This window comes from Leucopleurus acutus (genome assembly GCF_964270905.1).
Source record: "Leucopleurus acutus genome assembly, chromosome: 9".
NCBI lineage: Eukaryota > Metazoa > Chordata > Mammalia > Artiodactyla > Delphinidae > Leucopleurus > Leucopleurus acutus.
Genome location: NC_139144.1, coordinates 53100669 through 53114912, shown reverse-complemented (window position 1 = coordinate 53114912; position 14244 = coordinate 53100669). Strand labels below are relative to the sequence as shown.

The following is a 14244-nucleotide window of genomic DNA, read 5'->3' as shown; positions in this document are numbered from 1 at the left end:
TGGAATCAATTACCCTTGTGTTTGCTCCATTTTATAAAAGTAATGAGTACTAACACCATTTTCATGAGGATAACTTCCTAATTAAAACAATAACCATAAGTTAAATAAATTAGAGTGGGACAAAAAGCATCAGTAGCAGCTTAGTCTCCTTGTTAATTACTAGTTCTTAGACTGTAGTAATGACATAACTATATCAAGCCAATACCAAACTCTTGAAGTATTATTGTCCACAGTAAAAATTGAAAGAAAAAGTCTTCACAGGTTCTACAGTCTATTCCATCACGGACGTATCTCTAATACTTAGAACAGTGCCCAAAACATACTAAATATACAATAAGTATTTGTAGATGTAAATTACTGCTTCTGTTCAACCTTCTGGAGGTTCTAGACAGCATAGTAAGACATAAAAAAGAATTAAAAGGTAGAAGATTTGGAAAGGAAGAAATAAAACCACTCTTCCTCCCTTTCTCTCTTTCTCTCCCTGGAGTATTTATTAACTAGCATTAGTTACCCAGTTGTTCCCCAGAATGTTGTGTCTTTTACCTTACAATGTTGTTTTTGCAGAAGCATAATTTATAATTAGGCTTTTTTTTTTTTTTTTAGCAAGCAACTTAGCAAGGCATTTGTTCTAATTCTTAATGAGTAGAATTCTGCTAGGGATAACCTAAAAAACTTAGTAAAACATGGAACCTTTGAGTTGACCTAAAGCTAGATTTGTTTAGTCACAGGGTGAGAACAGAATCCAGGATCAATGTATGCATTCCTTCATGACTGCCATCAGTACTCCTGGGCTACTGCAGGGTGTGCTCCAAATGCATACACGTCACCTAAATGCAAAATGTTTTATGTAGGTTTTTAGTCTAGTTCAAATAAATACTATCATATAGCTACTTCAAACAGTTTCTTCTTAGGGATCCTTGTTCTTTTTTCTTTCTTTTAAGAAAACTTAGTTGTTTAATTTTATAATAGTGTATTTGCAAAAAACATTTTTTCACTGTGCCTGGTTTACTTTATAGCTGAAGGAGGCTGTCCAGATACCACTTTCATCGAAGATGCAGTTCATGTGCTCTTAAAAACTCGACGCATTCTCAAGTGTTCTTATCCATATGGATTTTTCTTAGAACCTAAAAGCACAAAGAAAGAAATTTTTGAACTCATGCAAGTAAGATGTCTTTTTTATTAAATTTAAATGCAGTTACTATGAAAAACAGATTTTCTCCTTTTTCAACCACTTTGTAACTAAGGTTTATCTTACTTGAGTGTAATTAATAAACAATTTTGTTTCTGTTTTCAGAATGGTTTTTAAATAAAGGAAAAGTTACCAATAATAAACTGAAATTTTCTTTATGTTTGAATTTGTCACTGTGCAGATTTGAATGAGTTCTGAGCTATGTAAACATTTCCTACCACATTTATTTCTTTTTTCTTCTTTTATTTTATTTATTTACTTTTGGCTCTGTTGGGTCTTCGTTGCTGTGTGTGGGCTTTTTCTAGTTGCTTTGAGCAGAAGCTGCTCTTCGTCCAGGTGCGCGGGCTTCTCACTGCGGTGGCTTCTCTTGTTGCAGAGCTTGGGGTCTAGGCTCGCGGGCCCTAAAGCGCAGGCTCAGTAGTTGTGGTGCATGGGCTTAGCTGCTCCGCGGCATGTGGGATCTTCCCGGACCAGGGCTCGAACCCATGTCCCCTGCATTGGCAGGCGGATTCTCCACCACTGCGCCGCCAGGGAAGCCCCCACATTTATTTCTTTATTTTAAACTGGTTGAGGTTGAAATCTGGCCTAATTCTGATTATGTAATTAGGCATTTTATCTTCAAAAACGAAACCACATTACATACTAGATAGGAAAGTTGCTATTTGCCAGTTCATTTTAACAGTACAACTGAAAAACTTAAGAGTACTTGAAAAAGCATGTCAGCAAACTGACATCAGTGTAGCTGACCAGGTTCATTGTACATTCCTCTTTTTTTTTGAAGTCACCAAACTTTCTCCTCTTGCTACTGTTTTTATGTCATCCCTTTGAACTCCCCTCTACTAATTTATATCTTACATTTCCTTCAATGCTGAATATTCATTTTCTCCATGAGGCCTTCCAGACCTAACCCCAAATCACAAAGGTTTTGCCTTGCTTCACATTCCTTCAGCATTTACATATAGTCTGTACCATGTGGTCAGGCACTTACATGTACAATGCCTTGAAATTTATTAGTTCTTTTTCACACAGACAAATTATAAATTTTTTTTATACAGCTGCTATATTGTACTCACTACTTCTTTGTATCCATACCAACTACATTACTCTAAATGCCTATTGAATGAATGCTATTTTCCTAAAATGTGCAAAGTAGAAACATATGTTAAATTGGAAGTTATATAAAATTTGGATTAATTTCTGATTTCAAAAGAGTTAGATTTAACCAGACAGACACTGGATTTGCTATTGACTAACCCACTCAACCTATAATTTTTTTTTTCCTCTTCTTAACATAGACAGACTTAGAGATGGTCACTGAAGACCTTGCCCAAAAAGTCAATAGGCCTTACCTTCGCACACCCCGCCACAAGATAATCAAGGCAGCATGCCTTGTACAGCAGAAGAGGCAAGAGTTCCTGGCATCTGTGGCTCGGGGAGTTGCTCCTGCAGACTCACCAGAAGCTCCAAGACGCAGGTGAAAAGGATACACACCATGGAACTCATCCTAGCACCAGCCACAAATGCTAGCAGGTTTATTTTTTTCTCCAACTAGGGTTCATATTCCTGAAAGTTACTTATACCTAAAATATGGATAGCTGATAAAAGTATGTTAACTTCTTTTTGGTTTTTTTTTTCCCCAGTACTATATCTATTTTTTTGTTTTGTTTTTCATTGTATAGTTTCTCAGACTAAATTAGGCTAGGTAAATTTCACACTTCAGTGAACTCATAATTCAACAAGTATTCTAACGCATCATTTTGATAGTCAAAAACATCTTATAATGTAGAATTTGGAAGCCTTGCCAAATTGTTATGGTCATATTTGTATTTTTTGGTAAGAAGTTGTAAAGAAATTAGAAATCTGATATTCGTAAAGTTTTTTCAGTGATCCGTATTCATCCATTAAAGAGCAGTTGAGTTTTGGTTGTTTTATTTCAGACACTTACACTATTTCTGCCATTATAAATTGAAGCATATTTTCCTATTCATATTAATTATAAGCATTAGAAATTCCTTGGACCTTTATTTTTACATAAACTCCTAAAAATAAAAATAGAATCAATTGTAAAATACTCTGGTATAGCATGGTGGTTTTTAATTTTTCCACCATTTTATACAAACATAAAGCAATGTCAAATTTGAAAGAAAAAATTAAAGAATCATTTTAATTATATTCAGTAGTTGATCTTTGGTTAAGCAAGTTCCAAGCAGAGGAATTAAAAGTAATGTTCAAAGGGCAAGGGTCTGATTGTTTGTACTTTGTAGTACTGATAATAAATCAAATGGTATGTCTAATTTCTTTGTAGCTTTGCTGGTGGAACATGGGATTGGGAATATTTAGGATTTGCATCACCTGAGGTAATTGTTTTGTGCGAGTTTGGTTTGGCTTGGTTAGTTATAATTTTCCTTAGTGCAATCCTGCTTGCATTTGCACCCTCATCTATTCTAAATATCCTACTGAGATTGTAAGCAATGTTTTTTTCTTTCTTTTATAATAATAATGCCTCAGCAGTCTACATTTACCTATTCATTGGATTATCATCACATTATTAAATGCATACCCTCTCTTATTTTTAATTACTGAATAGTCAGAAGGCCAATTTATAGCTTACATTTTTGGAAAGTATCTTTAATTAACAGAAATATTAATTTTATTTATTAGAAATGCATTTCTAGTTGTAATATTGTTTCAATCCGAATTTATTAAAAATCTAAATAGACAATCTTTTTTTTAAAGTTATTGCAACAACCTGTTAGCATTGATTTATTATAATCAGTTACTAAGGTGGAAACTTGACCTTAGTGTTTATGCAGAAAGAATGCTTTGATAGTTGCTCTCTGCTTCTCTTTAAGATTTTCACACTCTTCTTGTTTTCATTGTTGTTGTTGTTGATATACCATCTTAAAATACTAATACTGCAAATAACATTTGCTGCAAATAGAAATAAGATAAAGTGAAAATCTTAATCACATTGCTATTTTCTGAGATTTAAATTGCCACTGTCACTGTTGAGTCTGATTTTAAATGGTTTTAGCAGTTCTCTCTACTTTCTGGTTCTTTATACAACAGTTTACCATTCGACGCTTATATTATGATAACCTTTTAACTTAATTCTTGGAAGGCAGCAGGACAAACTATGAAACCTTTATCATTTGTAGTCCATATGTTATCTGCAACTGAAAGACAGTGGAATTGACTATTATCCATAAATGACTGTGGTTTATTTAAATCAGATACTTTCTCTTTTCAGCTGCTAAGGATACTTGCAATCACCTTGTGGCCTTTTGTATAGGTAGATATATGCAAAACAAGATTTACTTGAGGAAGAGTTTGTACTTAGAGCTCTGATACAGAAATTTTAAATTCACTTAAATTTTTTTTAAAATTTTAATATATTAATGAAATTTCTATTGTAAAACAAATTATGAGCCTTTTCTTTACCTGACCCTATGCTTGAATATTTCTGTGTAATCGTATAATTTCAGCTTTGGGGAATAGTATGGAAAACTTCCACCTAAAAGGAGGAATAAACAAGCTTCAGTTATCAAAAAAAGAATACAAAGATTTCAGTATTTCAAGGTAGAAACACAATTTAGCAAAAATAAAACCTTTACCAGTATATTCACAGACATGTATGCATCATCTTGTGGCTTCTGGCTCTGAAAATAACTTTAGTAATTTCAAAATATTTCTCTTGAATATTGAGGGTCTGCTAATATGACTAACACCATTTCATTTTGTAAAAATATAGGCAGGCTTTTTACCTCACATGTGAATACTTATAAATAAAATTATTGAGCTCTTGTCCTCTTGGGATTGAAAACTGTGAAATTATAAATAACATTTTTCTTAAATTTATTTTTTATGAGTTAATAAATTTTATAAGGATAATTTAATTCACTTTCAGTTTTCTATTCTTTAAAGTCTTTGGTACATTGAACACCAAGCTTTTATGTAAACCTATTGCAGATGTAAAGAATTACCACACAGTATGAACCTTTAAAATTCTGCATGTGTGTGACTATCAAGTATCTGCCAAAATTATATCTATAAAAATTAGCTCTTTACCTTCATATGGATTCTGAAAAAAATAACGTTGCCCAACTTCAGTAGACTTTTAGGTTGAATTTATATTTTTCATTAAAGTGAATTACATCTTATTCTTTTTAAACTAAATTGAGTGAGTCATTGACAAGCATCAGTATTTGTTTTGTGCCACTTTAAAGGCAGTGGAGCCCAGAGGAAACAGCATGATCGAAAAGTCTAAGGGACACCAGAATTTGAGGTCTAGCCCTATAACTTAAGGTCTATTTAGGCTGTGTCTTCCTTAATTTCTCATCTTTAAAATGTGGATAGTGATATCTACCCCATGGAAGTTCTGGAAGGATTAAAGCATCTGTTTAAGTCACTAACAAAATTGGTGCTCAATAAATGGTGGCTATTATTATTTATATAAAAAAAAAAAAACTCCTGGAAGCTTTTTTCCCTATAAATCCTAGAACTTCTCACTCTTCTCTATAGCCTTAACACTCTCAAACCTTTTGGAGTATCCCAACTAAAGCCTTTTCATATGCTTACTTGAAGATCTTAGGAATCCATGGAAATTTTCAGATAAGTTTAATTTTATGAAAACATTTTTTTTAAAGCCTGTTGCATGGTGAGAGAATGCCATTTGAGTTTTTTATCAGAATAATTGTAAATATAACGTTTCTTTTACAGGTTTTTTTAACCACTTAGTTTTCTTCAATTGGAAATATGTATATTCTATGGTCAGAAATAGTTTATTTAATTCAGAGTAACTTTGTACCATCACCAAGTGTACAAAGTAAACAAATTCTCCCTAAAGATAAATCTTAACTGAAATAACGTTTTCTTGCCATCTTTGTCTGAGAAACATGGTAGTCCTCAGTGGTCCAGTGAACCATGATGACACATTAACAGTCATCCAGTTTTGGATCATGGGCCTCCAGGAAAAGAGGAAATGATACCCCAGCTCAGCAGTAAATTTAAAGAACCTGAATAATCTCTCTGGGCACTTGTAGTATCTTACGTTCATTTGTTTCTAACCTGGTAGAATGCCTTCCATTCTTTAATTAGGGTCCAATTGCTTACATAGATGAGGGAGTTTGAATAAATTTAACCAGAGTTGTATGACGTAAAAGTTTTACTGGGGTTTTAAAACTTATTTTCATTTATTCCAGTTACTTTCACAACATAAGCATATTGAATATCCTAGAGTAACCAGATAATCATAAACCTGAATATTTTAGTGTTTATCACTGAAAGAATCTATAACGATTCTCAAAATTAGCCTTTTTATGCTGGTGTCATGCACACTGGCCTGTCTTCTAGTCTCTTCTGTCTCTAAAATCTGGAAAAGTGCATTTGTATGCAGATAATAGCAGGTAGGCCCAGGTTCTGCCTCTGTTGATAGCAAACCCACTTTAAACTATTATCACAAATAGAAAATAAACTCAGGGACATCTGCCCAAATCTGTGTTCTTCCCGTATGCTAAATAGAAAATACTTCCCCCTGCCTGGGTTGTAGATAACCCCACATATTAACTAATATAGGAAGGAAGCCAAGTAACATCTTATTTTAAAGGTAACCTCATATTCTTCTTTGATGTGAGTATGGTATGTAGTAGTCCCAAAGAATACAGAATCCAACAATCTAACAAGCACTTAACTGTTAGTGCTTTTCTTTATTTTATCTTTTTCTTTTATTCTCTGTTGCATATATCACAGTCATTTTTTTTAAAACCAGACCGCCAGAGAGGGCCTAACTTTTAGTAGTAAAATCATTCTGGTATTAGTTATAATATTAGATAACAAGACCCAGGCATATGAAATAAGGCTCAGTTATGATCTAGCATTGGAGCTTGCAAGTATTCCCAATTTATCCAGACAATTATAATGGCTATTTAAAATTTTTTCTTTTTCCATTTTACTATTTCTGTTTCCTTGGCATGGCAATACCTGCAGTTTCTTTTTCTAAAGCCAAGTGATTTTATAATATGTATATAAAATCACACATTTTTTTCCTAGAAAAAAAGTGTATTGTTTGTTTTATTTGCATTTAAAAATTTGCATGCTCTCCTGTATTTTATAACCTTTGGTTTATGCAGGAATATGCTGAATTTCAGTATCGGAGGAGGCACAGACAACAACGCCGTCGAGGAGATGTGCACAGTATGCTTAGTAATCCTCCAGACCCTGATGAGCCAAGTGAAAGCACTTTAGGTGAGTTCTTGAGTTGGGTTTGTTTTAATCTTAGTTCTCTTGCATTTATTGTTAAAAGTGGCTAATCTAAATATTTGTGAAACAGTTTGTAATTTAGATATACAGTCAACATGCAGATGCTTCTAATGTCACAGGATACAGAAAACCAGGGTGATTAAGAATATGCGCTGTGCAGTTAATGGCTTCTCTTTGTGCCCTTTATCCCATAACTTCTCACATGGACTCTGGTCTTTGTACATCAAGTACAGTCAAAAAAAGATGCTATGTGACTTCTGAGGCTAAGTCAAAAAAGGATATAGTTTCTGCCTTTCTTTCTTTCTTCATCTGGGACAGATGAAGAAATATATTTGAAACCAAGAAATATATTTGGGACCAAGCCAGAATGCTATGAGGAAGCCCAAAGTAGCCAATGTGGAGAGATAGTATGGAGAGATCATGTGGAGAGAACTGAGATCCCCTAGCTGGCCCCTTAGCCAGCATCAATTTCACCAGAAAGGTACATGGGTGGCAAAAAAAAAAAAAGCACTAAAAATGAGACAGGGATTTCCCTGGTGGCGCAGTGGTTGAGAGTCCACCTGCCGATGCAGGGGACACGGGTTCGTGCCCCGGTCCGGGAAGATCCCACATGCCGCGGAGCAGCTGGGCCCGTGAGCCATGGCCGCTGAGCCTGCACGTCCAGAGCCTGTGCTCTGCAACGGGAGAGGCCGCTGCAGTGAGAGGCCTGCGTACCGCAAAAAAAAAAAAAAGACAGGCTGGGACCTAGGTCCCTTTGCTGAAGTGCTGCGATGCTTGCACCTGGACACACCTCTCTCTGAGCAACAAAATACAAAGAAACTATATGGGACTAAAAATAACTGTGTGCATGTACAGTTGGGACAAATTATGGACAAAAAGAAACAAAAGACCCAAAAACTCAACTGCTACTTCTGAATAGCGGGGAGCAGAAACAGGGTGTTGGGAGCAAAGGCAGGGTACTGCGCATGCCACCTGCACTCAACACCCCCAGAGGGGTGGGCAAAACACCTAAGCCACCCCCCCACACACACCACTGGACACACCCCTACCCTCCCCCCATATAAGGAACAAGCTCGCCTCCCCTTGGGGAGCGAGCAAGCAAGGGAACCTGTTGTTTGTTAGGGAACCTGTTGTTTGTTCTCGCTCCCCGCTGCTGCAACAGGGGCCCCAGTAAAGCCTTGACTGGAGGGGGAGGAAAAAAAAGCACATGGGCTGTGGAGTCAGACAGACCTGAGTTCATGACCCCAGCTCTGCTGCATATCGGTGTGAAACTTTAGTCACTTACCCTCTCCAAGCTTTGGTCTCCTCATTCTAAAGAAGCAGTAATAGGGACCTCCCTGGTGGTCCAGTGGTTAAGAATCCACCTTCCAATGCAGGGGACGTAGGTTTGATCCCTAGTCGGGGAGCTAAGATCCCACATGCCTCGAGGCAACTAAGCCTGCGCACTCTAGAGTTGGCGTGCCACAACTAGAGAGCCTGGGTGCCGCAACTAAGACCTGAGGCAGCCAAAAAAATAAATAAATAAAATATTTTTTTTAAAAAAAACCAATAATAATAGTATCACTTTGTGGGCTTATTGTGAGCATTAAATGAGATAATAAGTGTAAAACCCTCAAGTACTAATAGCACCTAGTGAGCACTCAATAAATTGTAGCTGTTGGTTACCGTTATTGTGTTCATGAAATATTTTTCTCCTAGCCTCAGTTCTCCTAGCAACATTTTTTTTAATTTCTGGTGTTAAAGATAAATTATATTAATTATCAGCTTTAAATATTAAATTATTAATTGAAAATCTTCAAACTATGGTGTCAGCAGATCATCTTTAATAAATCAGGATCGACAGGCCTCAAGATGGGGCTACTCCTTCTTGCGGTGCACGGGCTTCTCATTGCAGTGGCTTCTCTTGTTGCAGAGCACGGGCTCAAGGCACGTGGGCTCAGTAATTGTGGCTCACAGGCTCAGTAGTTGTGACACATGGGCTTAGTTGCTCTGCGGCATGTAGGATTTTCCCGGACCAGGGATCGAACCTGTGTCCCCTGCATTGGCAGGCAGATAACCACTGCGCCACCAGGGAAGTCCTTCTGTAGTTTTAAGAACTCTGAAAACTAAAACATCTTTCTTATTGCTTAAGGGGAAAAAAAGAGCACTTGGTAGCACTTGTATTTGTGAATAGAACCATTTATAATGCAAGCAAAAATATGAAGAACGATCATGGATTTGAAGTAATAGTGTTAGATATATATTGCTGTTTATGATGAGACAAATATGGATGAGAAATCTCTGAAAGATTAAGTGAACTTGTGAACACAGGTTTTCACCAGCCCTCAAAGAGAAATCATCAATTTAAATAAAAAGATGTATGAGATCTTGTATGACTAAATTATCTCTGGCACCACTTGCTTTGAAACAGATATCCCGGAAGGTGGCGGTGGCCACAGGCCTGGCACCTCCGTGGTAAGTTCTGCGTCTATGAGTGCACTGCACAGCTCTTCTCTGCACGACTACACCCCCGCCAGTCACTCTGAGAACCAGGACTCTCTTCAGGTAGCCTTTCTGGGCAGCCTCGTTGCCCCTGCTTTTGCTCTTTCTCTGTTTAGCCTGGCTTCCTATTTTTACTTCTGTTGCTTTCCTTTTCCTTCCTTCCATTCTAAAATCTTTGCTTCAGAGATGTACTATAGGGAAAGATTCTTCTATTTCAGATTTACCTTAAGTAAATTTTTTTCCCTTTAGCATCCACAAGGAGAAAATTAAAATAAGATTTGAGTAGGTCAGATAATTCTTCTGTATAAATACAGGTACTATTAATTATCTGTTTGGTAAAAGAACAGTGGTAGACCTCACTGGGTTCAATCATTTTTCCTTTTAAATTTTAAAGTAATTTTACTTTCTGTTGCCTCAGGCTCTGAGTTCCTTGGATGAAGACGATCCCAATATACTTCTTGCAATACAGTTATCTCTGCAAGAATCTGGGCTAGCCATCAATGAAGAAAATAGAGACTTTCTCAGTAATGAAGCATCATTAGGAGCGATAGGCACCTCTTTACCTTCCAGGCTGGACTCCGTCCCCAGGAACACAGATAGCCCTCGGGCTGCGTTGAGCAGTTCTGAGCTGTTGGAACTTGGTAACAGCCTCATGAGACTAGGAGCAGAAAGTGACCCATTTTCAACTGACACCCTGAGTTCACACCCTCTCAGTGAGGTGAGAAGTGAATTCTATCCCTCATCCAGTGACCCTGACTCAGCTGGCCAGGACGCCAACATCAATGACAATCTTCTTGGCAATATTATGGCTTGGTTTCATGACATGAACCCTCAGAGTATCGCCCTGATTCCTCCAGCAGCTACAGAAATCAGTGCAGATTCCCAGCTCCCCTGTGTCAAAGATGAGTCAGAAGGTGTGAGGGATGTGGAACTGATGCTGCCAGAAGATTCAGTGTTTGAAGATGCTGTGGTCAGTGAAGGTAGAGGAACCCAAATAGAAGAAGAAAATCCTTTGGAAGGAAACATTCTGGCTGGGGAAACAGCATCTCAAGCTGGCGACAGTGGTAATGAGGCAGCCAACAAGGGGGATGGTTCTGATGTTTCAAGTCAAACACCTCAAACCTCAAGTGACTGGCCTGAACAAGTACATTTAGTGTGAGCTGCACACCTCGGGGCTCTAAATCAATTGCAGGTACAGATGGTATGCTAGTGGAATATGCTTTATAGAGATTTGATCCACTTAATTCCAACTAATTATAAACCACTGACATTAGAATTAAATACAAAGGAGTTCCCTTGAATGGTAGCTTCATTTCTGATTTTAACCTTACAGGGAATTAATTTCTTTTGTATTTAATTGGATAGCTTTTCCCCTTTTTGCTGACGAACAGAAGAGTGGGAGAGAGAAACACAAATGAAATAAATAGGTTAGATTCCACATTTTAAGAAAATGCAGTCCTCTGTTTAGCCTAAGGTCAGCAATACTTAAATTGAACATTTAAATTAAAGGCTTACTCTCCAATCCTTGGGTGGTTTTTCCTTTTTAAAAGAATAAAAGTTTTCTTCATTTTAGAAGTTATTTTGGACAGATCCAATAACATTTCATTCCTCAATTTCTTTGTGCTCTTCCGTAATTTTCTTTCTTCCTTTTTGTCTGAGCAGTGTGAATTGAGGTATCCAAGGCTTCTCTTTAGTGCAGCATCTACCACAGTGTAATTCATTTTAATTTTCACATGAATCAAAGATCTCTTTTCGTGTCTATTTATAGTCCACTTGTGCCAAACTCTGACTCGTGCGCTAACAAGACGTTCAGGTGTGCGGTGTCCTGGAGGGCTCCAGAGCAGTCTCAGCCTTCTCAGAAGTAAAAGGTGCCACTTGGTAGCAATGATATTCCAGAGTTTAATGGGCTTTTGTTGCCATGGAGACTGCATTTAAATAAATGTAGCCTGTAGCTTAAGTTAACAAAATCTAATGCTGCTGTTAAATACAGTTTATTTTAATATTAAAGTACAGTTGATTAGCAACAGCGGTGCTGTATTTTAAGAGACACTTTATTGGAAGTGCAATCATAGTTCTTTGTTTTCACAATTTTACAGTGCATTCTAATTACTAATGGGTGCAATTACTTTTAATGGTAAGTGTTTTATAAAATAGAAAAAAAGTGGAGTTTTCATGAGTTATAGTAAATCCCACAATTATTAAAAAACTCAATAAAACATCCTGCGCAACATGTTACCGTGCCTTTGCCTAACCTAAATGGATAGTTGCCAGTTAAGTAATTCAGATTTCAGTGTCTCTTCCGAAGTAACTATGCTGTGTGAATTGCAAAGACCTCCATAAAACCACCCATGGCCTTGCCTTTACAGTAAATATAACAACTAAATGTTCAATCAGTTTGTTTGCCTAAATCGCAAATGCTGACGTGTTTGTTGTATTGCACAATACTCATTTGCTGTGTGATTACTGTTTAGTGTTGAAAAAAATCAACTTCCTAGTTATCAGTGTCTTACTGTGAAGAAAATACTGGTCCTAGTTGTAATTAAGATACAATGGTACAGTGTGTAATTAAAACTAGAATAAACTGTTGGAATGGCTGTTTTACTTACGTATTATCAAAACTAGCGTAACATAAGCAAAATAGATACGTAATACTCCATTTAATGTTTTGCCAGATTCTTATCAGAAATCTACAGATACCAAAATTTCAGTACCAAGTTTGTACAGGCAAGTCCTGGGCTGGGTAAAAGGTTATATTAGTATTTATATCCACATGAGTTGTAATTGTGGTTTTCGATTACTTTTTTTCCCAAACCCCGCTTTTGAAATTTTCTTGTACTTTAAACCGTATGGCTCAGACATTATATTAGAGTATTTAATATTCCCCTGTTCCCTTAGGATAAACTGTGTGGGAATTGCTCCTATGCCATGGATATCAGAAGTCCACATTAGTTTTTATATCCCCAATTATCAGAAACACTGATATCAATCCCTTTTAAAATTAGTTGGGGAAAATATTAGGTTTATCTGCAGTGTATTACTGTATATTAAACTGAAATAGTCCATTAAAGGATTTTTTTACAAATTTATTTTGGGTTGAAAATATCAACACCAATCAGTTTTTAGATCAAGTTTTAATTTTTCAATAGAAAGAGTCTTTGTATCACATTGAGGCGCCTTGCAAAGCTGCAGTAAGGTGAGAAAGAGTGCCCTTTGTGCAGACAGTATAGCCGTGGGTTCTGGTTCCTCTCACTTGTGCAGTACCCTGTGTTTCTGTGGTGTTCTCTCCTGAGCATGAAAACGATCATTATCCAATTTGTATTTCCTTGGTACATATTTTAAAAACATAGTCATTGACTTTACAATTCGCAAATAAAGTTTGGCAAAGCCTATTTTGTAAACAAGTTAATTTTATAATGTAAAAAGAAAAAATTACTCTAACCTTGACTTGTTATTTGCACTTTCATAGTCTATACTTGATACATTCCCACTTTATATACAGTAGGATTCTACAAACGTGTAGATGTTTAGCCAAATGAATGCTGTTAATAATATGTAAAATTCTTTGATTAAACATTTATTACTTAAACTACTTCACTTTTGTCTCATTACATTATAGACTTTGTTTAACCAAGTCAGGAAGCTGATCTTTTTCAAGTTAAATTCCCTCCAGTATGATGGGATTGATTTGGTTCGTACATGTAATAGATTAATTCCTAATATTTTTTACACTAGCCCACTTACTGAGCATTTTATACCCCAGAGATAAGTCCAAAACATTGCATGACAATGCGTTAAAACACTGTGACTTCAACAATCATTATTTTTTATCACTGTAGATTTCAGAAGAAAAGTGTTGTGATTTTTCCTTGAAATCTCTAATAGAAACATACAGAAAAATGTAATTTTAAGATATTTTGTGAAATTGCTTAGGATAGGAAAATTTCTTATGCCATATGAATAGAAATGCCTGCTTCTCAATCATTTTGTTATTTGTTCCCATCTGAGTTATTACAACAGCCCTCGGCATCTGTACTTCAATGTGCACAGGCACAAGTTCCAGGCCACCGGCTGGTGCTTCACAGGATGTGCCCGTGATAACCACCAAGAGTTGTAGTCTTATTTGTGCCTTTCATTGTGTGGATCTCAAGCTTAGCTCCAATGTCCATATGCGTGTTTATTGCAGCCACTGATCTCATTTTTCTTCCCTTTTTAGTCCTCAAATATTGTTGCTTACCTATTATGAATTAAAATCTGAGACTTATTGAAGTTTGGTCATAATTTTAAAAGTTATAGTTAGTAAATCACTAAAGAGTAAA

General features: G+C 36.4%; 1 protein-coding gene across 4 annotated transcripts in view; it reads left to right on the top strand.

Moving 5' to 3' along the window:
• The window catches only part of ANKIB1 (ankyrin repeat and IBR domain containing 1), a 133601-nt gene extending 120191 nt beyond the window's left edge, over positions 1 to 13410 (top strand). For 2 of the 4 annotated variants that reach the window (XM_082846770.1, XM_082846767.1), the window contains exons 15-20: positions 1017 to 1162; positions 2485 to 2663; positions 3495 to 3546; positions 7318 to 7432; positions 9858 to 9991; positions 10347 to 13410. In XM_082846770.1, coding sequence (XP_082702896.1) covers positions 1017 to 1162; positions 2485 to 2663; positions 3495 to 3546; positions 7318 to 7432; positions 9858 to 9991; positions 10347 to 11087 — 1367 coding nt within the window. In that variant the 3' untranslated portion in view covers positions 11088 to 13410. The remainder of the gene's footprint in view (positions 1 to 1016; positions 1163 to 2484; positions 2664 to 3494; positions 3547 to 7317; positions 7433 to 9857; positions 9992 to 10346) is intronic. The other 2 variants (XM_082846768.1, XM_082846769.1) reach the window with 2 other exon arrangements.
• The last annotated feature ends 834 nt before the right edge of the window (positions 13411 to 14244 follow it).